This window comes from Hippocampus guttulatus, chromosome 17 (genome assembly GCF_054856545.1).
Source record: "Hippocampus guttulatus isolate MCC_2025c chromosome 17, RoL_Hgut_1.0, whole genome shotgun sequence".
NCBI classification, from domain to species: Eukaryota; Metazoa; Chordata; class Actinopteri; order Syngnathiformes; family Syngnathidae; genus Hippocampus; species Hippocampus guttulatus.
In genome coordinates this window covers 7,657,398-7,680,348 of record NC_141277.1, presented here as the reverse complement: position 1 = coordinate 7,680,348, position 22,951 = coordinate 7,657,398, and the positions used below count along the sequence as shown (strand labels likewise).

General features: G+C 44.8%; 3 protein-coding genes and 1 non-coding gene across 9 annotated transcripts; 3 read left to right on the top strand and 1 right to left on the bottom strand.

Moving 5' to 3' along the window:
- Window positions 1-134: 134 nt before the first annotated feature.
- On the bottom strand, window positions 135-1,660 carry mrps24 (mitochondrial ribosomal protein S24). Its single transcript, XM_086135104.1, has 4 exons — window positions 1,568-1,660; window positions 1,095-1,160; window positions 892-1,003; window positions 135-577 (listed from the first exon to the last, which is right to left on the bottom strand). The coding sequence occupies exons 1-4, from the start codon at window positions 1,607-1,609 to the stop codon at window positions 294-296; spliced, it is 504 nt and encodes a 167-aa protein (XP_085991230.1). The 5' UTR covers window positions 1,610-1,660; the 3' UTR covers window positions 135-293.
- A 392-nt stretch (window positions 1,661-2,052) lies between these two features.
- Window positions 2,053-4,759, top strand: nudcd3 (NudC domain containing 3). Its single transcript, XM_086135996.1, has 6 exons — window positions 2,053-2,419; window positions 2,736-2,983; window positions 3,416-3,551; window positions 3,623-3,766; window positions 3,873-4,061; window positions 4,390-4,759. The coding sequence occupies exons 1-6, from the start codon at window positions 2,222-2,224 to the stop codon at window positions 4,498-4,500; spliced, it is 1,026 nt and encodes a 341-aa protein (XP_085992122.1). The 5' UTR covers window positions 2,053-2,221; the 3' UTR covers window positions 4,501-4,759.
- Window positions 4,760-4,952: 193 nt separating this feature from the next.
- trnak-cuu (transfer RNA lysine (anticodon CUU)) lies at window positions 4,953-5,025 on the top strand. Its single transcript has one exon. It is a non-coding gene; the product is annotated as a tRNA-Lys (tRNA).
- A 313-nt stretch (window positions 5,026-5,338) lies between these two features.
- camk2b2 (calcium/calmodulin-dependent protein kinase (CaM kinase) II beta 2) lies at window positions 5,339-22,951 on the top strand. 6 transcript variants are annotated; one of them, XM_086134653.1, is made up of 21 exons: window positions 5,339-5,501; window positions 6,685-6,779; window positions 7,308-7,367; window positions 7,803-7,857; window positions 8,164-8,229; window positions 10,211-10,283; window positions 11,116-11,218; window positions 11,285-11,368; window positions 11,445-11,539; window positions 11,608-11,730; window positions 11,868-11,951; window positions 12,034-12,076; window positions 12,586-12,657; window positions 13,561-13,595; window positions 15,796-15,873; window positions 16,268-16,312; window positions 16,525-16,573; window positions 17,457-17,532; window positions 17,943-18,037; window positions 18,843-19,079; window positions 19,796-22,951. In XM_086134653.1, the coding sequence occupies exons 1-20, from the start codon at window positions 5,428-5,430 to the stop codon at window positions 19,076-19,078; spliced, it is 1,641 nt and encodes a 546-aa protein (XP_085990779.1). In that variant the 5' UTR covers window positions 5,339-5,427; the 3' UTR covers window position 19,079; window positions 19,796-22,951. The 6 variants fall into 6 exon arrangements, with proteins under 6 accessions (XP_085990779.1, XP_085990780.1, XP_085990783.1 ...); XM_086134654.1 differs by lacking the exon at window positions 10,211-10,283 and adding an exon at window positions 9,731-9,803; XM_086134657.1 differs by lacking the exon at window positions 15,796-15,873.

The window sequence follows — 22,951 nt, the reverse complement described above, 5'->3', positions numbered from 1 at the left end:
CTCAAGCAAATTTGTGTTGTGATAGGTGGTTCCGAAGTCAGTTGGAAGAAAAGATGGAGAACGGCATGTCAAATATGTTCAATTTGATTACATGAAAAGGGGAAAAGACAGAAATACTGATGGTTACAATCAGCAAGTGAGCAACTTCATTTTATTCTCCCTTTATTTTTCAAGTAGGCCAACGCAAACAACCTCGTGAGCGTCCCTCGTCAACCGTTTTAAAAAGACGTTGGAGAAAAGGAACTGCCGGGCTGCCGTGACAGGAAACTGGGAAGTTGAAGGCGAATTGGCCGTCAGAGATATTTATACACTTGCTTCTCCTGCAGCGTCTGCACGTCAAGCTTGACGGGACATTTGTAGAAGTGAGACAGCAGCGACTCTGTGTATCCAATCAGGAAGTAGAACTTGTGCGGCGGCATCTTTTGCAGCATGAGGGCGCACACTGTCAGCACGTTGCCGCTCCGCTTGATCACCAGCTCATTGGCGAGGCAGCCGTGAAAAGTGCCGAACATAAAACGGCGGATGAAGGTGTCCTCAATGGCGCGCTCCGCTGCGCCCTGCTCGCCTTTTAGGTTACCTGGCAGAGTCGCAGACAATGTCCAAATTTGAAAAACGTAAAATCATACATGGTATAACAAGGCAAAAATGTATGATAAAGTTGTGATATTATGGGGAAAAAATAACACCTCAAGGTTTACAGATATAAAGTTGAGGGGGGAATTTTTTTGCCCAACTTGTATAACAAGTGCTACACCAATTCCCGTTGACGTCTTTTGACACTCATACGACAGTTAGGAATGTTGACAGTTGGATTTTGGGTACAGGTTCTTTCGATTTACAGCTTCCCGGAATGAACAGTGACCTTGGCGGAGGTCTTGGTTCAAGACTCACTGGTGTGCTGTGACAGCCATCCTTTGTGGTGGCCGATGTGGTGAGGTTTCAGGGCCTCTTCATAGGTCAGAGGACGGTCGCCTTTCCCCACTCTGATGCGAGCAGCTCGGTTCTGCCCAGTAAAACAACAACAAATACTTTTAACGTTCATCGTGTTGCTTGGACGCGGACAAAAGTGGGCGTGACGTCACAGCTGTCCTTACCTTACAGCAAACTGCGGTGACGTGAAGAGCTCTGTTTCGGGGCGGACTTGACCTGCTCAGTGCAGCCTGCGCACAAAACAAATCGTTTCATTATGAGCAGTTGAGCGGTGTTGCAAAATTCCCGCAACATTTCCCTTTTGGAAGATGCCACCCCAATAAAAGAAAAGCCATCTTTTAATTGCACTGGTAACATTCTGGATGTATCTAGTTATGAAGGTGACTAGAGAGGTAATAAAAATAAGCATTTCGGGAATTTATTTCAGTTGTTATATTTGAAAAACGTTCTTTGTGATTGTATTTCTATATTGCCAGTGACAGCTAGCACTACGAACTAATTCGAGATGAGACTAATTGCACCACAGCTCCCAGTACCAAACTTCCGCCTTCACGTTAGTTTGCCACAGGCTGTTTCCATACAAAAACCCTAAATATACTGTATGTTAGCCGAAATGCGTTTAAATCGCTTTACTCACTAGGAACCTCCAGCATCCTGTGGTGCTCAAGGGCGCCGCCATCTTGCTTTCACCGTTTACGACACAAACGTAATTTACAGTCACTACGTCCTTATTGCGGTCTCCCGTGATAGTAAAGCATTCAAATCACAAATGAAAAAAAATAATGTAGTAATTTAATAGAACAAAAGGACTAATATATTTGATCTATGATTTAGAATATTAAATTGTAATTAAAGGTAGCAGTTGATGCGGAACTGTCTGTCGTTTCTCTTGTTCCCGGTCCTGAAAAGATAACTATACATGAAACAACCAGATGTCTACAAAATAAAGTATTATATATATTTTTAAAGATGAATAAACAAGTGCTATTCACATGTTAAATATATAATCGCCGTATCTATATTAAGATATGTGTTTTAATTGATTTGTAGTGTCAGTTTGGAGTTTTTTCCTTTTACACTCAACGGTAGGTCGACTTACTTTGAAGGTGAATAACCGGATGCGTGGCTTTGTTCTGGACGCACCACCACACACACCAAAGAAATGCAACGTATTTGGCGTAAACATTGATCGTTTTCTTCTGAAAGCCCGCTTCTGTTTTTTTTATACACGCTAACGGCTTGATAAGCCACTTTGGAGCATCTTTGAAGGAGCAACGCGGAAAGCATAGCCATGTCGTCGCCGCTCGAGATGACGGAAATGTATGACAACGCGCTGCTTGGCATTCTGCAGCACGTCGGAAACATTCAGGACTTTCTGCAAGTCTACTTTGGCTTTTTGTACCGCAAGACTGACTTTTATCGACTCCTCACCGGTCCCGGCGACAAGATGGGCTTCCCGCCAGGTGTCGCCGAGAAGATGGTCCTACAGGTGCGCCTACTTTCGACCCAATAAAAGCTTTGTAATGCCTTCAAGTTGTTATAAATGTCTTTCGATTTGTTCTCTATTCGGCTCCGGTGATTCCGTTTTCCATGTTGTCACAAAGCTATTACATTTAATCAATATTTCTGGCGATATTTGAATACTGTAAATACGTTCATACTAACTTTCTTGACAAAGCGAGCCTATACAGTTCAATGAGTCAAACAAAGGTTGTTACTTTGGAAACGATTAAAAAAATTGCTTGTAATTGCATTGTCAGTTGGTTTCTCTGACATTTTGTCGTTAAAACTCTTCACCTGCGCAGACGTTCAAGATGTTTGAGAAGTATTCCAAGGAGATCCGCGAGCTTCAGAAGCAACAGGACGAGATTGCGGCAGTTCCCGCGGCGGTCCAGGAGCTGGAAGTCACGTCGGAAGCCACGCAGGCGGCAAGCGCTTCGCCGTCCACGGATGCCGTTGCAGAGTCTGAACCCTCTGCCAAACCTCAGTCTGATGGCAGTGACGGCGCGATGGTGCCAGGCGACCAGGAAGCTGCAGCATCCCACCCAGCAAAGTCAGTTTTTAATCAAAGTTGAATAGAGACAAGATAGGAATTGCGATTGCACAACTTTAGTTCAAGATAGGAGTGCGATTGTACAACTTTAGTTGGAGTTATTATGTTTCACAATGTCCCTGAATGCACCATGTGTTGGTTCGCAGGATGACTTGAGGTGGAGTTGTGCCTTTTCCTTACGTCATTTATGATAGCATCTGTTGGTGATTGTGTGCCTTTATTTACAGTTGTGATGTTTCTGTGTATCCCTGAACACAGCATATTTTGTGACTGAATTGTATGACTTTAGTTGGAGATACCACATTTCCCAGTGCCCCTGAATGCAACATGTTGATCAACTCAACTGGATTGTCTGACTTTCGTTGGTCTTTTGATGTTTCCAGTGTCCCTGAATGCAGCATGGATTTGACATTTGGGTGTTTTTTATTTTAGGCCAAACCAAAATCTATCAGCGTTGGACTCAGACAGCTACAACGGCGCCGTGCGGGATAAGTACCAGTGGTCTCAGGACTACAACGATGTGGAAGTGCGGGTCTTTGTGCCCAAGGAGGTGGTCAAAGGCAAGCAGGTGAGCGCGGCAGCGGTGGCAGTGGCAGTGGCAACAGCAGCAATGACATGTGTGTACGTGCGCCTACTCAGGTGAGTGTGAGCCTGCACAGCGGCGGCATGCGGGTTTGCGTGCGCGTGGGCCCTGAAGAGCAGACGCTGGTGGAGGGCAAATTCTCGCACAAGATCAACACGGAGAATTCCCTTTGGAGCCTCGAACCGGGAAAATGCGTTGTGGTAACGGACCACTTTGGACCTTATTCACTTCATGCCTTACCTTGCAACTTTTCACCTGCCCAGCAGAACTCTTCATGGCTCCAGATTCTCACTACTTCTATTTCAGCTGTCCCTGAACAAGTCGTCAGAGGTGTGGTGGAAGTGCATCCTGGAGGGCGAGGAGGAGATCGACGTGGACAAGCTGAACCGTGAGCGCTCCATGGCCAGCGTGGATGAAGAGGAGCACGCCGTCCTTGACCGCCTCACCTTCGACTACCACCAGAAGCTGCAGGGGAAGCCACAGAGTCACGAGATGGTCGGTGTGCACATTCACACAGAGCAGCAACACAGGGCGGCGGGTAAACTTTGTCAGAGCGTGAAAGGGGCTCACACACTTACTTGCCACTTCATTAGGAACACCTAATAATGACCCAATTCGCTGTTCTCTTTTTTCACAATATGCTTTTATTGGACAGTCTCTGTACCCAATGAAGTGGCTGCGTGCGTTGTGTCAATTCGCCACAGGATGGCGCTATTGTACCTCACTACCTCATAGCTGTTCACTGCGTGTCTGCTTTTTTTAATGGAGTGTTTTTGCGTGTGCGTGCGTGTGTGTTTGTGTGTGTGTGTGCGCGCCCACGCAGAAGGTGCATGAAATGCTGAAGAAGGGTTGGGAGGCGGAGGGCTCGCCGTTTAAGGGTCAGCAGTTTGACCCGTCCATGTTCGACATCCCGCCCAGCGCCGTGCAGTTTTGAATTTTCAGCGCCACCCACTCCAACTTGTGGATGATTTCCTGTTTGTTGGTAACATCACGAGCCGTCAATCAATCCAAGCAGAAGTACAAAGGTGACACTTTCAACAAAACGGAGGATTTCTTTTTCCTTGTGGATGGAAAAAAAAAGTACCAATCAAAAGACTGCACTGTTTATCTCTGTCCGTTTCGGTACCCAAACACTGCTCCTGGTACCCCGATGGACAAATTTCTTTCTGAAATGAAATAAAATCCAAACTTCACACTTGTGTCCATTGTCTTCACTGACAAATTCCATATAAGGTTGCTTAAAATCTTGGTTACCAATTTCAGCAGCCCAGGGAGTTAGTACCGTCTCACTGTTTTAAATTTCAAGAAAATGTCAAGAAAAATGAATTCATTCAGCGCTGTGTAAAGAACAGATAGATACCTTCTTTATGACACGCATTGTATCAAGCCCGGCTAGCTCAGTCGGTAGAGCATGAGACTCTTAATCTCAGGGTCGTGGGTTCGAGCCCCACGTTGGGCGATATGTTTTTCCTCCAAGTCTGCTGTAATACTGCGGGCCAATACCCGTCAGTTAAATCTAGACGAAAATAATTATCTATTATGCTAGCTGCTAAATCTAAGATCTGTCCACATTTATTTTAAATAAACACTTCAGCGTCATATCAAAGAAATAACGTCGTGTGTGCGTGTGTGTGTGTGTGTGTGCGCGCGCGCTTGTGCTGTCTTCCCTAGAGAAGCCGTGCGGAGGGGAAAGCCTGACAAACCCCCCAGCGTGCGCGCGGGCGTGCATGCGTAAACGCGCACGCGTTTCAAGGAAAACGCCAGTGGGCGGAGTCTTGCTCTCCAAGTCCTCTCCAGTCCGCTGCGACGCGCCGCTCGCTGACTTCACTCGGAACCGGAGACACCAGCTGAACATCCCACCATGGCCACCACCACCGCCACCACCACGTGCACGCGCTTCACCGACGAGTACCAGTTGTACGAGGAGCTGGGCAAGTACGTGCACGCGCTTTGTCTTTTTTTTTTTGGCACACTTGCTGTATAGATGTAATATGTCAGGACTTTTTTTTTCCCAATGACGCGCACGTGCGCACGCACTTTGGCCTGGAAAAAGTGAACGCCAGGTTGTGCGTGGGCATGTGTGGGACCTCACGGGAACACGTGTGACTGTCCCACTCTCCCCCTCGTCAGTGCGCGCGGGTGTAAATGTGTCTTTGGTGATTAGCGTGTCCATCTTTGTGTGTGTGCGGCGGGCTGTATCGTGTATTTACCCTAATGAGTGTACTATGTCGACTCGGGGACGGCTCCAGGATTTTTTTGTCTCCCGGCGCTAAAGGGTGGATGATACGTCGGGTGTGTGAGAAAGTAATTTGTAGATATATTTTAGAATATTGAATGAAATGCTAGAGGGCCGTAACTGGAGCTACACGAATTTCTGACTAAGCTACAGCCCCACCGAGAATGTTTAGCAAATGATAAACGACGGTCAGCTGGCAAACTTGACCACTTTGGGGCTCGCAATGATGATGTCATCGTGGTTTCAAGTTTGCGATTCAAATCTGACGTAGGATTTCAAAAGAGGGTTTTAAGTCAGTGTTAGGGTTTCAAAGAAAGGCTTCAAATCAGCGTTTGGGTTTCAAATGGAGGATTTTTAGATGTTTTCGAGTGCATTTTCATTGTGCTTTCATGTTTGTGCTAATAAAGTTGTTGCTCCCCCCCAAGTGACCCCAGGGGGAGTGAAGCCCACTCATTGTGTCTGTCGTGATGCGTTCAAGGACCGCTGAGAGGCTCTTATTGCGTAACGTCGCTTTGAGAGCATTGAATGACGTTACTTCCTGGATAGATAGATATATATATTTTTAAAAAGCTTGTTTTACCTTCCAAGAATGTGAGAGTGATTGGGGAGAATTCAATGAATCGTTTCAACCCAAGCGTCAACTTTACTGTCTACTATGTAAAACTCCTCAATGTATCGTTTAGTAGGGAATGAGTGAATGATTGTTGTCCTTCCCGGCTCCTCAATCACTATACATGGAAGCCCCGGGCGGCCATTTTGTTGTCTGGTTGAGAGGGAAGAAATTTCATCTGCGCTGTATGTTGCGCATTTGACAATAAAGTTGTACTTGACTTGAAATGCTGAGCCAGCTAAGCCGTCTTCTTGTCCCGTTTGCTTCGCCAGGGGAGCCTTTTCAGTGGTGCGCCGCTGCGTCAAAGTGTGCACAGGGCAAGAATATGCCGCCAAGATCATCAACACCAAGAAGCTGTCAGCCAGAGGTGAGACTTAAAGCCCCCCAAGGTTGGGTTTCAAACCAGCGTTAGTATTTCAAGTTGGGGTTTCGAGCCGTGCTTTGGTTTGAGCAGAATTTAGGCTTCAAACAAGGGTTAGGCTTAAATTTGGTTTTCAAGCCAAGGTTCGGGTTTTATATGCTCACACAGAATCGTGGTGTTGTTGTTGGGTTGAAAGGTCAGGAGTCTTGATGTCAGCACTGCTGTCAATCAAAGGTCCACCACACTCGACTGTTCCTTTCGGTATTCACATCGATGTGCTTCCTTTCCTCTTATCATGTGTCCTTTTTTACATTCGTTCCTTGCCTCCTCTTTTCTCTCCTTTTTTCCTTCTTCCTTGTGTCCTTTGTTGTCTTTTCCTCATCTCCTTTCTTTCCTTCCTTTCCTCTCTTCTGCTCGTTTCTTACCCGGGAGACCTGATGTGATGTCAGAAAATGGTGACGGAATGACCTCGACATTGTTGTTGATGAGTGTTGTTATCTTTGTTGATGTTGTTGTTGTTGTTTGTGAGCGCAGATCACCAGAAGCTGGAGCGGGAGGCTCGCATCTGCCGGCTGCTCAAACACTCCAACATTGGTCAGAAGTTTCATTATTCGCAATTACGTATGACATCACGTGACAGTGTGTGTGTGTGTATTACTGTTTGTCTTCCCATTTGTGTGTGTTTCACTGTGTATTCGTTAGTTACCGTGCATGTGTTTTTACAGTTTTTTTTTTTTTTTGTACATCCGCGTTATACCGCGAGTGTGCTACTGTTGTGTGTGCGTCTATGTCTTTGTGTGTCTGCTTGTTTGTGTTGCTGTGTACACGTGTGTGATATCGTGTGCGTCTCTGTATGTATGTTAATTGGTTTGTGTTTGTGTGTGGTGACTTGTGTAATGACATTCAAACTGACTCTAATACTGCACTCCAATGTAAAGTCGCATTTTGGCGCTCAAAGTTGTTGTGTTTGTGTGTGTGTGTGTGTGTGTGTGTGTGTGTGTGTGTGTCCGTGCGCTGCTGCTGCGGCAGTGCGTCTCCATGACAGCATCTCGGAGGAGGGCTTCCACTACCTCCTTTTTGATCTGTGAGTTCCTCCTCTTCTTCCGCCCCATATTTGTTAGTCTGCATCGCTGCTTATCACCCCCCCCCTCAATTACATAACGACCCCCTCCCACACCTACACCCGCTCCATCCCTCCTTTGCCGCTTTAGCATAAACTCCCCCGCATCGCCGGAGTCAGTCGCCATGGCAACACGGCCCCATTCAGCGGTGCGCTCGGGGTTTCCCCCCTCAGTAGGACATCCCCCTCCACTGTGTATGTGTGTGTGCGTGCGTGCGTGCGCGCGTGTGGGTGGTGCAGATGTAACCCTCTCGGTGTGTGCGTTGTCAGGGTGACAGGGGGTGAGCTCTTTGAGGACATCGTGGCGAGGGAGTACTACAGTGAAGCAGACGCCAGGTATACCCCCACCACCAACGCCCCCCCCCCTTTCACATACACGCGCGCACGCACACACATTTGCGGGGGTGCCTCTGCAGTTTTCCTGTAAATTTCTTTTGACAACTTGCTCTGCGACACTATTGAAAATGATGATGATGATGATGATAGCGGCGGTTGGAGGACTTTCTCCGTCGTCCAGACATTGAGACGGATGCCCCCGGGAGGTGCGCGTAAATCAATTCGACTGCTTTTGCGTTGGCGAGCCAGCCAGGAAGGAAGAAGAGTAGGTGGAAGCAAAAAAAAAAAAAAAGATGCCGCGAGGCTGAAAACGCATCTGCGCCAGGATGATTGACAGCTGTTGGAGCAGGCCAGTAAGCATAAGGCGAATTACGGCAAGATGTTAACCCTCTCCCTGTTTGAGCACCCTGTTCCAACAGGGGGCGTTGTTGTCATTCGCTTGAATTCATAAATCTATTGAAAATTGCCGACAGTGTTGCCTTTGAACACGTTGTTATATTTGTTCCATGGCCAAGCTTATAACTCAAAACAACTTTAAAATAAATGCATTCTAGCGCCACCATGTTTTGTCTACATGTGTTGCACCACCGTTAGTGTTAGAATATCCGCTGCTGCCAATACCGTGACGCCGATGCGATTGGTTAGCCCGTTCATGGCGTAAAGCTAAATGGACTTTCATAAGGTCTGCATTCTGGAAGGGATGGGGCCTAAACCCTGCAATGAGTTGTGAGAATTTGCGAGGAATCAACTTCCCCTCTTTGGGTGCACCATAAGAAAAATCCAATTATCTTACAATAAAATAATAGTATAATAATAATAATGATTATATATTATATAATAATATTCAAAGATATTTATTTAACAATATGCTTGCCATCATTGTGGTGCATTGCAAAACAGTGAGGGCTGCTCCTAATAATTAGGTCATTGTTAGCCAGTGTGCAGGTGTACCTAATGAATTGACCACTATATTCATGGCGGTTTAGCAGGTGGGGGAAAAAAAAAATTCTGTAAATGTCCCAAAATGCTTCCAATGCATTTTCGTCCCTCGTTTCTTGCGTTCTTCCCAGCGTCTGTGCATAAATTTACTGCGTGTGCTCATTTGTGTTAGTTCGCGTGCGTGTTTCTCATTGACACCTTCCTCCCGTTATCCCATCTGTGCTCTTCAGTTCTGCTGAATTTTTTTGTTTTACACTCGGATAGGATTTTTAGGGCTCAGATAATACAAACCCTGCAAAGGTCACTCAGTCGCACCTCCTGAGAAATTTGAAAAAAAAATTAGCTCCCGATCGGGCATGTCTGTTATAACAGGATATACATAGATCACATCTCTTATTACTGTTTGCTGTAGACTACGGTTGTTATTGGTTCATGTTAAGCGGCATCTATATTGACTTTTATCACAGTGTAGAAATCAATCAATGGATTATTAGTATGGAGTGTGCCAATGTGAATGTGACCCCCCCCCCCCCCCCTTCACCATGCGGTCTTGTCTCTACAGTGATTGTATCCATCAGATTCTAGACAGCGTGTCACACACACACCAACATGACATAGTGCACAGGGACCTCAAGGTGTGTTCACGTCACTCATGTGTACATTGACGTATATGTGTGTGTTTGTACGTCGTCGCCCTTCTTCACTTTTGGACCTGCTTGCCACCAGAAAGAGAACGAGAGCATGTGAATGACTGGGGGGGGGGGGGCTAACCAACACAAACACTAAGCAAACACAACACGCATACATACACTTAAACACGCTGCACAAAACAACACGGTGGCGAACATGTGACACTTAAAACACACCACGCACACACACACATGCAAACGCAAAGCACACACATCCAAGCAAACATAACACACAATCACGCACAAACTCACGCACATGATACACACACACACACACACACACACACACAAGTGGCTGGTGGCGCCCGAGCATGACTAACCCGCTGCCCCCCCCCCCTGCTGTCTGCATGCAGCCATTGCATCCAGCAGATCCTGGAGGCGGTGCTTCACTGCCATCAGATGGGTGTGGTCCACCGAGACCTCAAGGTGAGTTGTCACTTGACAGGTCATGTGATTAGCAGACAGACAGACCGACAGGTGAGTGAGGGCCTGGTTGTCGTCCGCGTGTGCAACTCGGCATTTTGGCATGGCCGTGCACGAGTTTCATTGTGCCACCTTGACCTACGAGTTGAATTTATTGTGTGAACAAGCTCAATTTATCGGGGTATGAAACCAACACAATAGTTCTGATATCGCTCGCCTGTTGATAACATCGTACACGTATTAATGATGTGAACGTGTAACATGACGCACAATTCTAAGGAAGCTTTTGTGTCTCTTTATATTATGAGAAGCTAATTAGCTGCCAAAGTCCCGAGTCCTTAAGAAGCTGTTAGCATTAGCTTGAGAGTTGTTCCAAAACTTTGGGCACCATTGAAGATTTTGCGATTGGTTAGTGAGCTAACTGTCTTAACGCTAGCATTGGCTAATGGGCCACTAGCATTAGCTTCATGTGCTGTAAAGTGTCTTTAAAATGTGTCTTCTTGCCAAACTGGAGCAAGATGAATGGACAGTATCCAGTTTAATCTCCCTCATACGTCCTTTCATAGGAAGCTTTCATTAACTTTAACTTTAACTATTAAAATTCAGCTTTTTTTTTTTTTTTACGAGCCACGCTAATTAGCTTCTATCATAAAGCTCAGCAATACAGAGCTATTCTATGAGTGTTCTACTCGAATGTTGTCATGGTGTGTCATTAGTAGTGTGTACAGTTGTGAGGTAGCACTCCTAGCGTCAACTTGTAATGCTAACAAAAACTAATGAGCCGCTACTGTTAGCTTAATTTGCTGTAAAGTGTTTTTCTTTCTTTCTGTTGCAGCCTGAGAATCTTCTGCTAGCCAGCAAGTGTAAAAACGCGGCTGTGAAGCTTGCCGACTTCGGCCTGGCCATCGAGGTCCAAGGAGACCAGCAGGCCTGGTTCGGTATGCAGCACCTGTCCGTTTGCCGTTCTGTGGTTGGCGTTGTGACATTTTCTTTTTTGTGTTTAGGCTTTGCGGGGACGCCCGGTTATTTGTCTCCGGAGGTGCTGAGGAAGGAAGCGTACGGGAAGCCGGTGGACATCTGGGCGTGTGGTGAGAGCCGCCTTCACAGCGACACGGCCAGGAGTGGTTCATCCGTGCTGCTTGACGTGTTCGTGTGCTTGCATAGGCGTGATCCTGTACATCCTCCTGGTGGGTTACCCTCCTTTCTGGGACGAAGACCAGCACAAACTCTACCAGCAGATCAAAGCGGGAGCCTATGATGTGAGCCTTCATCGTGACCCCCGTGACCTCCTCATCCTTGCCCTTCTAACACGCATGCGTGTGCGTAGTTCCCGTCTCCGGAATGGGACACGGTGACGCCCGAAGCCAAAAATCTGATCAACCAGATGTTGACCATCAATCCGGCCAAGAGGATCACTGCCCAGGAGGCCCTCAAGCACCCGTGGGTCTGCGTACGTATGCTGCCCACACATGCACGTACACGCATGTTCCATTCCTGGGAGGGACTGCTACTAGTTGCTAGTTAGTGGTTGGTGACTTTCTGACGATGTGGTTCTTGACCGCGCTGACGCCGGCGATGTGTCAACAGCAACGCTCCACGGTGGCGTCCATGATGCACCGGCAGGAGACGGTGGAATGCTTGAAGAAGTTCAACGCCAGGAGGAAGCTGAAGGTGAGCGATCAGCACGCAGCGCTAAACTTGCAACCTCGTAAGCGTGCAACCTTCTCAACTTCCTCTTACTCCACGTGGGCAGGGCGCCATCTTGACCACCATGCTTGTCTCCAGGAACTTCTCGGGTGAGACCTCAGATTTATATTCATACTTACAGTGAATATCTATCATTCACTCTGAATATATGTTGTGGTTGATTTGTGTTTTAATTATTGTACAGTATTTAAGTTGATTTGAATCGATCAAAAGCTGGCGTGTTGTTGTACCTCTCCCATTTATCCACCAGAGGGAGACAATTCATTTTCAAAGTGGCCCGGTTTTTATAATAGGATAAATTGCGTCATCAGAGCGATGCATGCTCACCCATTTGACTGAACATTTTTGTTCTTTGACATTCCCATAATTCATGAAACACACTTAAATGTTTTTACAATTATTTATATATAATGATACTATTAAAAAATCATTTGTAATGACTTTTTGATTGTTTTATTTACAGAAAATCAATGAACCAATTATTCGATGAAATAAAGTCACGACAAAAAAGGACCTGTGCATTTTGTGACAAAAAGTCAATTAACAAATGAATGAGATGCACAACACTCTGGTTCTGGACCTTTTTATGTGCTTCCAGTTGGCCGTCAGACCACGGCTCCGGCGTCGGTTAGCAACCTGCCAGCAAGTGGCGCCGGCATCGTAGAACAAGGTCCGGACGGCGCCTGCGTGGCCATCTTGCTCTCGGCCTCCCTCGTCTAACCTTTGTCTCCTCCTTTCTTTCTGTGCCGCCACCTTTCATGACCGCCGCGCTCGCCAAGGTAAGCGGCCTTCGCCTTCACTACAACCGTATGACGAGTATTACAAGTTGGAATGAAGTCATTGTAGTAGTAATAGTAGTAGAACAAAATCAATTTTTGTAGACCAAATTGTGAAACAAAGTCACTCTGTGCACGAGCTGTTTTACAAAAATGATCTTTTTATGTTTTAAACACTTGTTTTATAATAAACCCACTCTCTTTTGTCAAGAAACTCTCATGCCGTCTTTGTTATCAAAATCAATTTTTGTGGCAACAAAAGTGTTTTAAAAAGAACTCTCTTTGCACAAGCTCTTGTGAACAAACAAAAAATTTGTCTGTTTTTTTTCCAGACAAACTCTGTTTTGTAAACTTTTGTAAAAGTTATTCAAACTTCTTGGGCATCCAGGTGTGACAACCGCCAAACACACACACCCTTATGCGTCCAAAATCTTGCCGTTATGCGGTGTCCAATGCCGACGAGGGTGACCGCTGTCATCTCATTTTGAGTGTAAAGTGCGCCGGTGGCACTATTTGGGATTATATGGCAAATGACTTCCTGCTGATCCTGGCGCTGATCTCACATCATGTGACGGCAGGATCTTTCATGTGCGTGCTCATGTGCCACTTTCATGTGAGGGAGGAGATCAGGGGGGGAGGGATTTCTTTTTTCTTTTTTTTTTCTTTTTTCTTTTAAAAGAGCGCCACCGATGCGCAGAGATGGACACTCGGTGTGTGCCGAGCGAGTAGGGTGTGAGCAGGTTGCGCCATGTGCACGCTCCCAGCTGAGGGTGTGTCTTTTTGCCTCTCCGCAGCAGCCAAGAGCCTCCTCAACAAGAAGGCCGACGCCAAGGTAGGACGTCACACGTCTTTTACAGGTGCAGCGCGTCATGGACGACTCGTCGGTGATCAAATGATCAGCAATGAATTTGATCGGCGACGAGTCGTTTGAACTGAACTCTCCCATCCTTGGCGTCCTCTGTGAAGGCAGACTTGATTAGATTAGATTAGATTAGTTTGGAGTCGTGTGTGTGTGTGTGCTTTTGTGTCAGGGCTTGGGGCTATGGCCTTAAAAAAAAAAAAAAAGAAAATCGGAAAATTACAATTTAAAATGTTAAATGCATTTTTAACATTTACACTTGGAGAGAAAAAAACCCAATCCAAGCAAGTTGAGCTTTGTTCCATCTCTGGGATTTGCTTCATTTCCCTTCAACCAAAAAGTTTTGCAGAAGTAGTATTTGCTCGTCACTTTTATTTATTTATTTATTATTTTTTTGATTGGTGCCTAGCAGGAAATGATGAACGAATCATGTTGCGAGTGTCAGCGGTGCAAATCAGCAAGGACAATAAATATGTGCTTTTCATGACGACGACGCATTTATCGCCTCGTGTGTGTGTGTGTGTGTGTTGGTGTGAAAAGTTCTGTTGTTTTCATTATGGTTGTCATTGCACGCACGTTGTCTTCAATGCAAACGAGTTGAAGGGTTATTTTTCATTTCCGTTATTCAGTGCCACAAAATGTTATTGCTGTTTTGTCATATATATAATTTTTTTTTTAGGGGGGGGGCATTTCTCCCTTTTAATTTTGAAATTTATGGTACTCAAAGTTCCCCTCAAAACGACACACTTTAGCATGCACATTTCCTGACATACTTATATAAACACACGCACGCGCGCACAGACACACACACACATTTTGACACATGATTCTTGGAAGCACAAATACTTTGACCGTCACGCTTTTACATACATTTTTGCACACTCAATTTGACACACACATTCTAAGGGACACACACACATTGACAAAAACATTTTGACAAGAGACTCACAGTTTTTGACACACACACACAAACTTTGACACTCATACTTTTTGCCACACAAACGATGACATGGTTGTAATTTCGAATTTGAAGGTAGTTTATTTTTAGCGTGCTGTATTAAGGTGACATACTTTTCCTCGCCCAGTTGGGAATTCTGCGCCTCCCTTTCATTAACCTTCATCTTCTTCTTCTCTTCCGTCCCGCTTTGACTTCATCCCCTCATCATAGCCCAAAACAGCCCCCCCCACCCCCTGTCATTCCCAACATCACCCAACCTTTGGAGAGTGGTGCTAATCTCAGATTATTTGCCTCCAGATGATTAATCTAACGTTACGTCATCAGTACATACGCACGCACGCGCACACACACAGGAATGTCCTGGTTTGAAAGTCACATGACTTCCATACAGTATGTGACATGTCTTCTACTCACATACAGTATATAATATACTAATGAAGCATGTGTTATTCATTATTATTATTATTTAAATGACCACCAATTTGTGGCCAGGTGTGCAGATTACACCTCTCTTTTGTCGTTTTCATAATTTTTAATAAAAGGCACGGCAATATATGAATGGACTAACACTGCTTTGTGCTTGCCACTGGCAGCCATTTTACGTTGCCACTCGCGAAGCCTGCGTAACTTGAATACCTTGATTTCGCCCGTCGGGACAAAACTCAGAATGGACATTGAGAGTCTCTCGGTACTCTAGAGAGGAATCCTAGCGTGAAACACGCGCTGATAGCAAGGCGGGAAAAAAAGGTTTTCAGGAATCGGCGGCAACACAAGATGGTTGCTCTCTGGTTTCAGACAGACTTCAGTGTCACATGACTTTAACTCACTATTTGTGTGACATCGCTCACTAGTGGCATGGCAGACGAGTTTATTTTTGTTTTGATTTATTTATTTATTACTTTTTTTACAACTTTGTCATCTACACAAAACATTTTTAATTTAAATTGTAGACTACCTACAGACTGTCCTGTTTTTTTCCCCCCCTCCGCGAACCACAGCGTTCCAAATTGTTCCACAAGCGATATTGCACGCTCGGCATGAGTTGTGGTTTTTGCGTGCCGCGTATTCAGCGTGTTGTTGTGTCACCTGATGCTGCTGCCTTGTTACCATGGCTGGGGTTGATGTGAGGAAGTTAGTGGGCGGGACCGAACGGCACCAGTCGTGGATGCGAGTTAGTCGAAAAAGCCCTTTGCCACTTTTTTGTGTTTCCTGCAGAGCAACAGCAGCAGCAGCAGCAGGAACAACAACAACAACACAAACAAAGTCACCAACTCGGTGACATCTGCTGCACTGGTATGCCCTGTGCGTGTGTGAGAGTATGTGGAAGAAGAGAGATAAGGAGACCGTGTGCGTGTGTTTGTATGCATGCGTGCGTGTATTTTTGGAGGACACTGCCCTTGAGTTTTTTTTTGGGGTGTTGCAAACGGTTCCTAAACATCCCATCTATTGTGTCAATCATTGATTTGAACATTTGAGCGGCAGTTCGCTCATGTGACGAGTCCCTTTACAGTCACCTTGTGCTCATTAGCATTAGCATGACTAATCAATGCTTCTTCCTCATCCAAATTAATCTTTCACAAATTTCTCCCTCTTTCCAATTCATTACAACACTCCACTGCTCATCCTCATCTTCTTCCTCTTCTTCCCCTTTTCATCCTTATCTTGTTCCTGGTCATCGTTCCTTCAGGAGCCTCAGACTACCGTAATCCATAATCCGGTAGATGGGATCAAGGTACTGCATTTTCCCGCCATGTCGTAGTTGCCGCTTGCCACTTTTTTTGTGTGTGTGTCTGTGAGGACTTTTTTTCAGGATCTCTGCCCTGCCTTCCTCGCTCGCTTGCCCGCCGTGTCGTGATTTGGGAGAGACTTTGTCGTTGTACACTCATGTTGTGTGGGTGTGTTTGGGGGTGTTCTTGTCCTCGTTAACATGTGTGTTGCTTGCAGGAATCGTCAGACAGCAGTAACACAACAATCGAGGATGAAGATGTGAAAGGTGAGAGATGCTATGCTAACCGCTACATCAAAAATGCAAAAATGGTATCATTCACGTACAAAGTAATTACCCATATGTCATTTAGTTGTTGGTTTTTTTCCTCATGCTGTTTTTTTCATTACAAAACACACTCTGAACATTTTTCTCAAGGCGACACTGTATGAATGAATCTTGAATTGACGGATGTTCGGAAAGCCACAGTCCCCCGTAACGGCGCCCACCCAAACGAAATTGTGTAAACCTGCCTTAGAGCTCACTTGCAAAAGAACAAAAAAATGGAGTTGGCCCACTCTGGTTGTCATTGAATGCTTCCGACATGTCGAGAGAGTTCTGTGATTGATAACGCAAGGGTGGTACCGCCCCCCCGGAGGCCACGCCCCTTGCGAGGGAGGAGCTGAGTGAGCTCAGCCTCCCTGGGAGTGGCAAGGAGGCAGGAAGGCTCCTCCGCCGGCATGGCGACCACACATGCAAGCGAGCGCTGGTGCGGGATAACCCGAGCGGGGTGATGAAGACAAGGAGGGTGATGAAGATGAAGATGAGGGTGAGGAGCGTTTGAGTGTAGAAGCAGGGAGCGGAGTCCCTCCATGGAGGAGGCTACAAGTCACTCACTTGAAACGTAAAAATGGCTCGCAAGCTCTCGGGTGAGTTGACACCGCGTTTGTTTGGCTTTTGTCAAATCGTAAATCAGTTTGCAACTCCTAAGTCGAACACGTTTTTGTCGCCGCAACACACCAGAGGGATGACAAAAGAGCAACTTAAAGCAAATACGCCGCGCATCTTATTTTGGAGAAGCGTGTCTTTTCATTTCCTCAAAGTGATGGTATACGATGGCCTCATGACTCCATCTTCATGATCTTCAGCAACCTTTCTCGTGCTTTTGCAGCTCGCAAGCAGGAGATCATCAAGATGACGGAGCAGCTCATCGAAGCCGTCAACAACGGCGACTTTGAAGCCTACGCGTGAGTTGTGAGATTGACGGGTTGGGTTGGGGGGTGGGGCGGGGGTCGATCGGGGGAGGGGGATTGGAGCACCATTAGCGCAGAAGCATTAGCGAGATTGACGTGCAAATGTATTTGTCCTCAGAAGATTAAGGAGTAATTACAGGCCGGCTCTGTGAATGTGTGCCCGTTCTTTGTGCTGCGTTCAAAGTCACACAAATCCCCACAAAGTCACGTCAAAATGTGAAAGGTGAACATTGGAATGCATCAAAAGACACCAACAGATGGAAACGGTGTATTATTTCGAGTGGCGTCTTACTTGTTGTTTGCGATGACCTTATTAGACTGAGCTTTTTTATTTGCGGCCATGTTGATGCTGCTGCTGCTGCTGTTCTTCATTTTCTGGATTATTTGTGTGTGTGTGTCTACAGGAAGATTTGCGACCCTGGCCTGACATCCTTCGAGCCCGAGGGCCTCGGCAACCTGGTGGAGGGGATGGACTTCCACCGCTTCTACTTTGACAACCGTGAGAAGAAAACGGCTACGTTCGGACAAACGCAGCTGTGCACTTTTGTAACCACAGCCGTAACTCCCAAACACGACTCCTTCTGATTTGACCACAGAATGCAACACAACTACCATAACAATCGGACACCACTTCCGCCAATCAAACACATCGTATGCTTGGAACATCAGACACAACAATTAAACAATAAAACAAGAATTATAAAAATCAAACAACAATAACCAAATACAATGAGAACAACAATCAGCAATGACTCATAACAATCATACAACAGTCATAACAATCAAGCACGATGAACATAATGAAACATCAGTTTAGTAAAAGTCAAACACAACTGTCATGACAGTGAAACACAACTTTGAATTTGACAAACATGACAGTCAAACAAAAGAAATAGGCTTGTAACATTCATTACAATGATCAAACAGTTAAACATAACAATCGCAACCACCAAACACGACAATCATAATAACCAAATGCAAAAATCCTAACAATCAAACGGAACGATCATAGGGATCAAATAATACAAAGATCGCAGCGATCGAAAAAAATGATCATAGCAATGAAACGGCACTTATCCAACTCAAACATAGCACCCATAACAATCAAACGCAGTGATCAGAACGATCATAAAAATGAAACATAACTAGCATACAGAGTCACAATTTGTACTTTAACAAACGTACTCAAACACAAATTATCCGAGCAACATCCACCATAATCGAAACAATGCAGCTTTCATAACCATCAACGAAACGAACGATGGTTCCTCCGAAGCATAACAATCCGGCACCTCTGCCAACAGTGCTGTCAAAGAACATGAAGCCCATCCACACGACCATCCTCAACCCGCACGTTCACATGATGGGCGAAGACGCAGCCTGCATGGCGTATATCCGCCTGACGCAGTTTGTGGACGCCGGCGGTCGCCCGCGCTCCAGCCAATCGGAGGAGACCAGGGTGTGGCAGCGCCGCGATGGACGCTGGCACAACGTTCACTTCCACTGCTCCGGAGCGCACGCTGCACCCCTGCAGGCTTGAGGTATCCCACCGCCACCCGCGCGCTTGCCACACGCTGCCTGTCAAACACCGTTTACACTGTCTGCGTTTACACCGGCTTTTGAAATAGGCCAAAATCGGATGATTTTTTTTGTTTTTTTTTGTCATAAGATAAAGATAATGGCATTCAACCCCTAAAGGAAAAAAATCTGCAGGGTTATGAAAAACGTAACTAAAAGTAAAAAACATTTTTGGTCATGAAATAAAATAAAAATAAAAATGCTTATAAAAAATTTGAAATAATAAAATTAAGAAAGTATTACAAAATATCATTTTTTTCATCTTGCACCCAAGAAAATCTCCATAGATTAAAATAAAACCAAAACTAATACTAAATCTAATATGAATGGAACCAATATGAAGCAAAATGGAATTAAAAAAAAACTATAATGAGAAATGCAGAACTATTATAACCCTGAAAATCAGCTGATTTTTGAACATTCTTCATTTGGTTGTCAAGTTAACCAAATAATTGAAGGGACAGACACTGAAACACGTGTTGCGGCTTTGCACAATGAGAGAATTCCACGCATGGTAACATAGTTAACATTTTATTGGAGGCATGTTGGTCCCTTTCAAAAAGAGGCGTAGCCAGCAAGACTCGGGGTGTTCAACTTCTCACCGTCTTCCAGTTTGGGGTTATAGCGCCACCTGGTGCAGTGGCTTGACAGTGTCCCCCCCCCCTTCTGTGCTCCTCAGTATCGCATTTTGGAGATGGGGAATGGCGGGGTGCCTCTGGAATCACCTCTCGACACCCACCAGACTTCTTTCTCGGATGGGACGCTGCCGACTGACAAGCCGCCCCGGTCCCACCTCGCCACCCCCGCTTGTCTGTTTTGTTCCCGTCTCAGCCCCCCCCCCCCCTCCCCCCAACGGACTTGTTGACGTTTACGCCTCTCTTTGGTGCTCTTGTGCATTTACATCCCCACGTAGACACCATATTGGATGTGGAAAAGCGGAGCGATCAGAAGGACTTGAATCTACTCTATGCGTTCAAACCTTCTCCCTGGAATATAACCTTCAATTTGGGATGAGAACCTTCCCTCGGGATTACATCTTGATTTAGGGCCAGACCATTATCTCTGACGAGAACCTTCTTTAGTGTATGGAGCTTTTTCTCGGGACTCGAACCTTCTCTAGAGACGATAGCCTTCTCTCGGAACAGGAAACTCGCTTTATAGGGAGGAGGGAATTCTTGAAGCTTCTCTTGTGACTACGACCTTCTCTTGGGACTAGATGATTCCCTTGGGACGAGTACCTTCTCTTGAGACTCGTGCCTCACTCAAGATTAAAACCTTCTCTCCATCATAGAACCTTCTTTTCGGATGAAAACTTTCCCTTGTGAGAAGAGACGAGTACTTTCTCTCCGGACCTTCATTTGGGACATGACCATTCTCTTGAGACCTTCTCTTGGGTTGAGAAATTTATCTCGGGAGTAGAATTTCTCAGAGAACGAGAACCTTCCCATTTGGATGAAAATCTTCCATCTGAACTGGAACCTTCTCTCAGGACAAGGAACTCCTCTTAGGACCAAAACCTTTCCTCAGAGGTAGACCATTCACTTGGGCCTTCAAACGTCCCCAGAGACTAAACCTTCTCTTGGGGCGAGAACATGATCTTGGGACTAAAACCATCTCTCATTGTTTACTACCGTTATATATATATATATATATATATATATATATAACATAATCAGATTTTTTTTAGAATCATCTGATTAAAATTGACATACGGGTTCAGTCTACTGACTTGCATGAGTTCACAAGCAGGTTTCCCACATCCAATATGGCGGACACACTGACGTATAGCCACTATGGTGTTTCCTGTGACCAGCATGGCTTCTCTTCCTGCACGGCTGCTGTGTGACGTCATCATCTCCTCTACACTTGTGTGGTGTTGTCATCATGATGACAGTTGGAGCGTGCGTGCGTTGTGTGTGCATGCGTGTGCGTGTGTGTGTGTGTGTGAGCGCGCACGCGTGAATGAAAATGAGTTGAAGTGCATTAAGTCGAGGTTTTTCTTGGGGCAAGTTGCAGCTCATAATTTTGTGTCTTGATGGACTGTGTACCTGAAGAACAAGACAGCATTCGGAGAATCCCTGTAAAAGTACGACATCGACCACAATGCTTAGCTGGCATTGTTTGTATTAAAAAAAATACATTTGAGTCATTCTTTCCTTTTGGATCAAGAAGAAGGAGACGTATTATGATATATTTTTTCCAATTTTAGTTTAGTGACATAGTCATAATCCCCCAATTCCCTCAAAGAGGGCGCTCATGTCAGTAATGTCCCACATAGGCAAAATCAACATACTGTTTTTTATTTTTATTGGTCTTTTTTTTTGGGGGGGGGGTCAAATCAAATCAGCAATCAAAATACAAAGTTTACATAAAAACCAAAGAACAAAAGGTGTAGAATTTTATCCTGTCTCCCATCTCAAAATGTCTACCCTACAATCTAAAACTAGCAGACTACCAACATATCGTGCTACAAATATTGCCATATATATCTATTTAATGTCTGCAATTTTTTCTCGACATATTTTATAGATGGATACATGTTTACACCACTTAATAGACACATAATTTTGCTAAGGTGATTTAACTATAGTTTCTTTTTATAACTGCAGTAGACGGTAATCCCTCGCTATAACACGGTTCATCTTTCGAGGATTTTTTTCGTGCAATTTATTTCTTATGTGTTTATATATTTATTTATTTATGGGGCCCGTGCATTTTGTTCTGCATCCTGATTGGCAAAGTGACTGTAGACTAAACAGTTTTCGCGCCGCATCACTGTAGAGCTTGCCAAATTTTCTCCATGACAAAACCCGCAATGTTGACGAAACGTTCTGTACAGTATTTCTAAATACGATACCGGTAGTCAATTGTTTTTAAGAAGGCATTGATTTTATTTATTTATTTATTTATTTTAATGCTTGGGCCTGAAAAAACAGTTTAGTCGTTGGTGTCATTCAATACAATACTCTATACATAATAATTGTGAAGAAAAAAAATATATATATAAAATAAAGATGATTACTTAGCAGATTTCACGTATCACGGGTTCTTTTTTGGAATGTAACCCCCGCGATAAATGTCGATGTGTTTTTGGACATGTATTGAAATAATTTGACTGAATGACACCTTTTCAATTTATAGTCAAAGTTATCCCAAAAGTTGACTCCTTTTACTGAGCTACATCTCTGTTTGACATTAATTCTGTTTATTTTTTGTTTTCCAAAACAAATCTTCCTCTCGGTTCATTATAACTAATTGTGTCTTTCAGGGACAGCAGTTACCACAGTGGACAGCTTGTCAGGTTATCAGGTTACAGGGTGCATGAAAGGGGTAAGGGAGCATATTGTTATTTACTTTGAACATGAACTGAGCAGTTTTAAAGTCCACCAGACCGTACAATTTAAGGATAAGTGATTTTACGAATAGATTGATGGGTGCACGATAATCTGAGATGTTTATTCCTCCTCATTGCCCTCTTTTGTAGCATAAGAATGGTATTTGTTATTGTTTAAGTGTGTTCCCAGACTGCTACAAGTTAACTCGTGTATGGGACGAAGAATCAACTGAATAACAGTTGTAGGGAATACTGCTTCAGAATGTCTTTTATTTGATGTAATATTCCTATGGCCTTGGCTAATTTTGTGTTGAAATGATTTACATGTGACTTTCACGGTACGACACACACACATCTAGATGTCATGTCGTTGATGAACTAAAGCATCCCCGAAGTATGCCACGTGTTTTGTTTACTAATGATGACGGAGGAATGATATGTATTAAAAACAGGACTTATATCAACCTGTGCTATTCGATCAATAAAGTGTCAGTGTGGTGA

Coding starts and splice junctions, on each gene's coding strand:
- mrps24 (XM_086135104.1), bottom strand. CDS start 1,609: ATGGCGGCGCCCTTGAGCACCACAGGATGCTGGAGGTTCCTA. Junction 1,161..1,567: donor CAGGATGCTGGAGGTTCCTA/GTGAGTAAAGCG, acceptor TTTTGTGCGCAG/GCTGCACTGAGCAGGTCAAG. Junction 1,004..1,094: donor TCACCGCAGTTTGCTGTAAG/GTAAGGACAGCT, acceptor TTTACTGGGCAG/AACCGAGCTGCTCGCATCAG.
- camk2b2 (XM_086134653.1), top strand. CDS start 5,428: ATGGCCACCACCACCGCCACCACCACGTGCACGCGCTTCACCGACGAG. Junction 7,368..7,802: donor GCTCAAACACTCCAACATTG/GTCAGAAGTTTC, acceptor CTGCTGCGGCAG/TGCGTCTCCATGACAGCATC. Junction 8,230..10,210: donor TACAGTGAAGCAGACGCCAG/GTATACCCCCAC, acceptor GTCTGCATGCAG/CCATTGCATCCAGCAGATCC.
- nudcd3 (XM_086135996.1), top strand. CDS start 2,222: ATGTCGTCGCCGCTCGAGATGACGGAAATGTATGACAACGCGCTGCTT. Junction 3,552..3,622: donor AGGTGGTCAAAGGCAAGCAG/GTGAGCGCGGCA, acceptor GCGCCTACTCAG/GTGAGTGTGAGCCTGCACAG. Junction 4,062..4,389: donor AGCCACAGAGTCACGAGATG/GTCGGTGTGCAC, acceptor GCGCCCACGCAG/AAGGTGCATGAAATGCTGAA.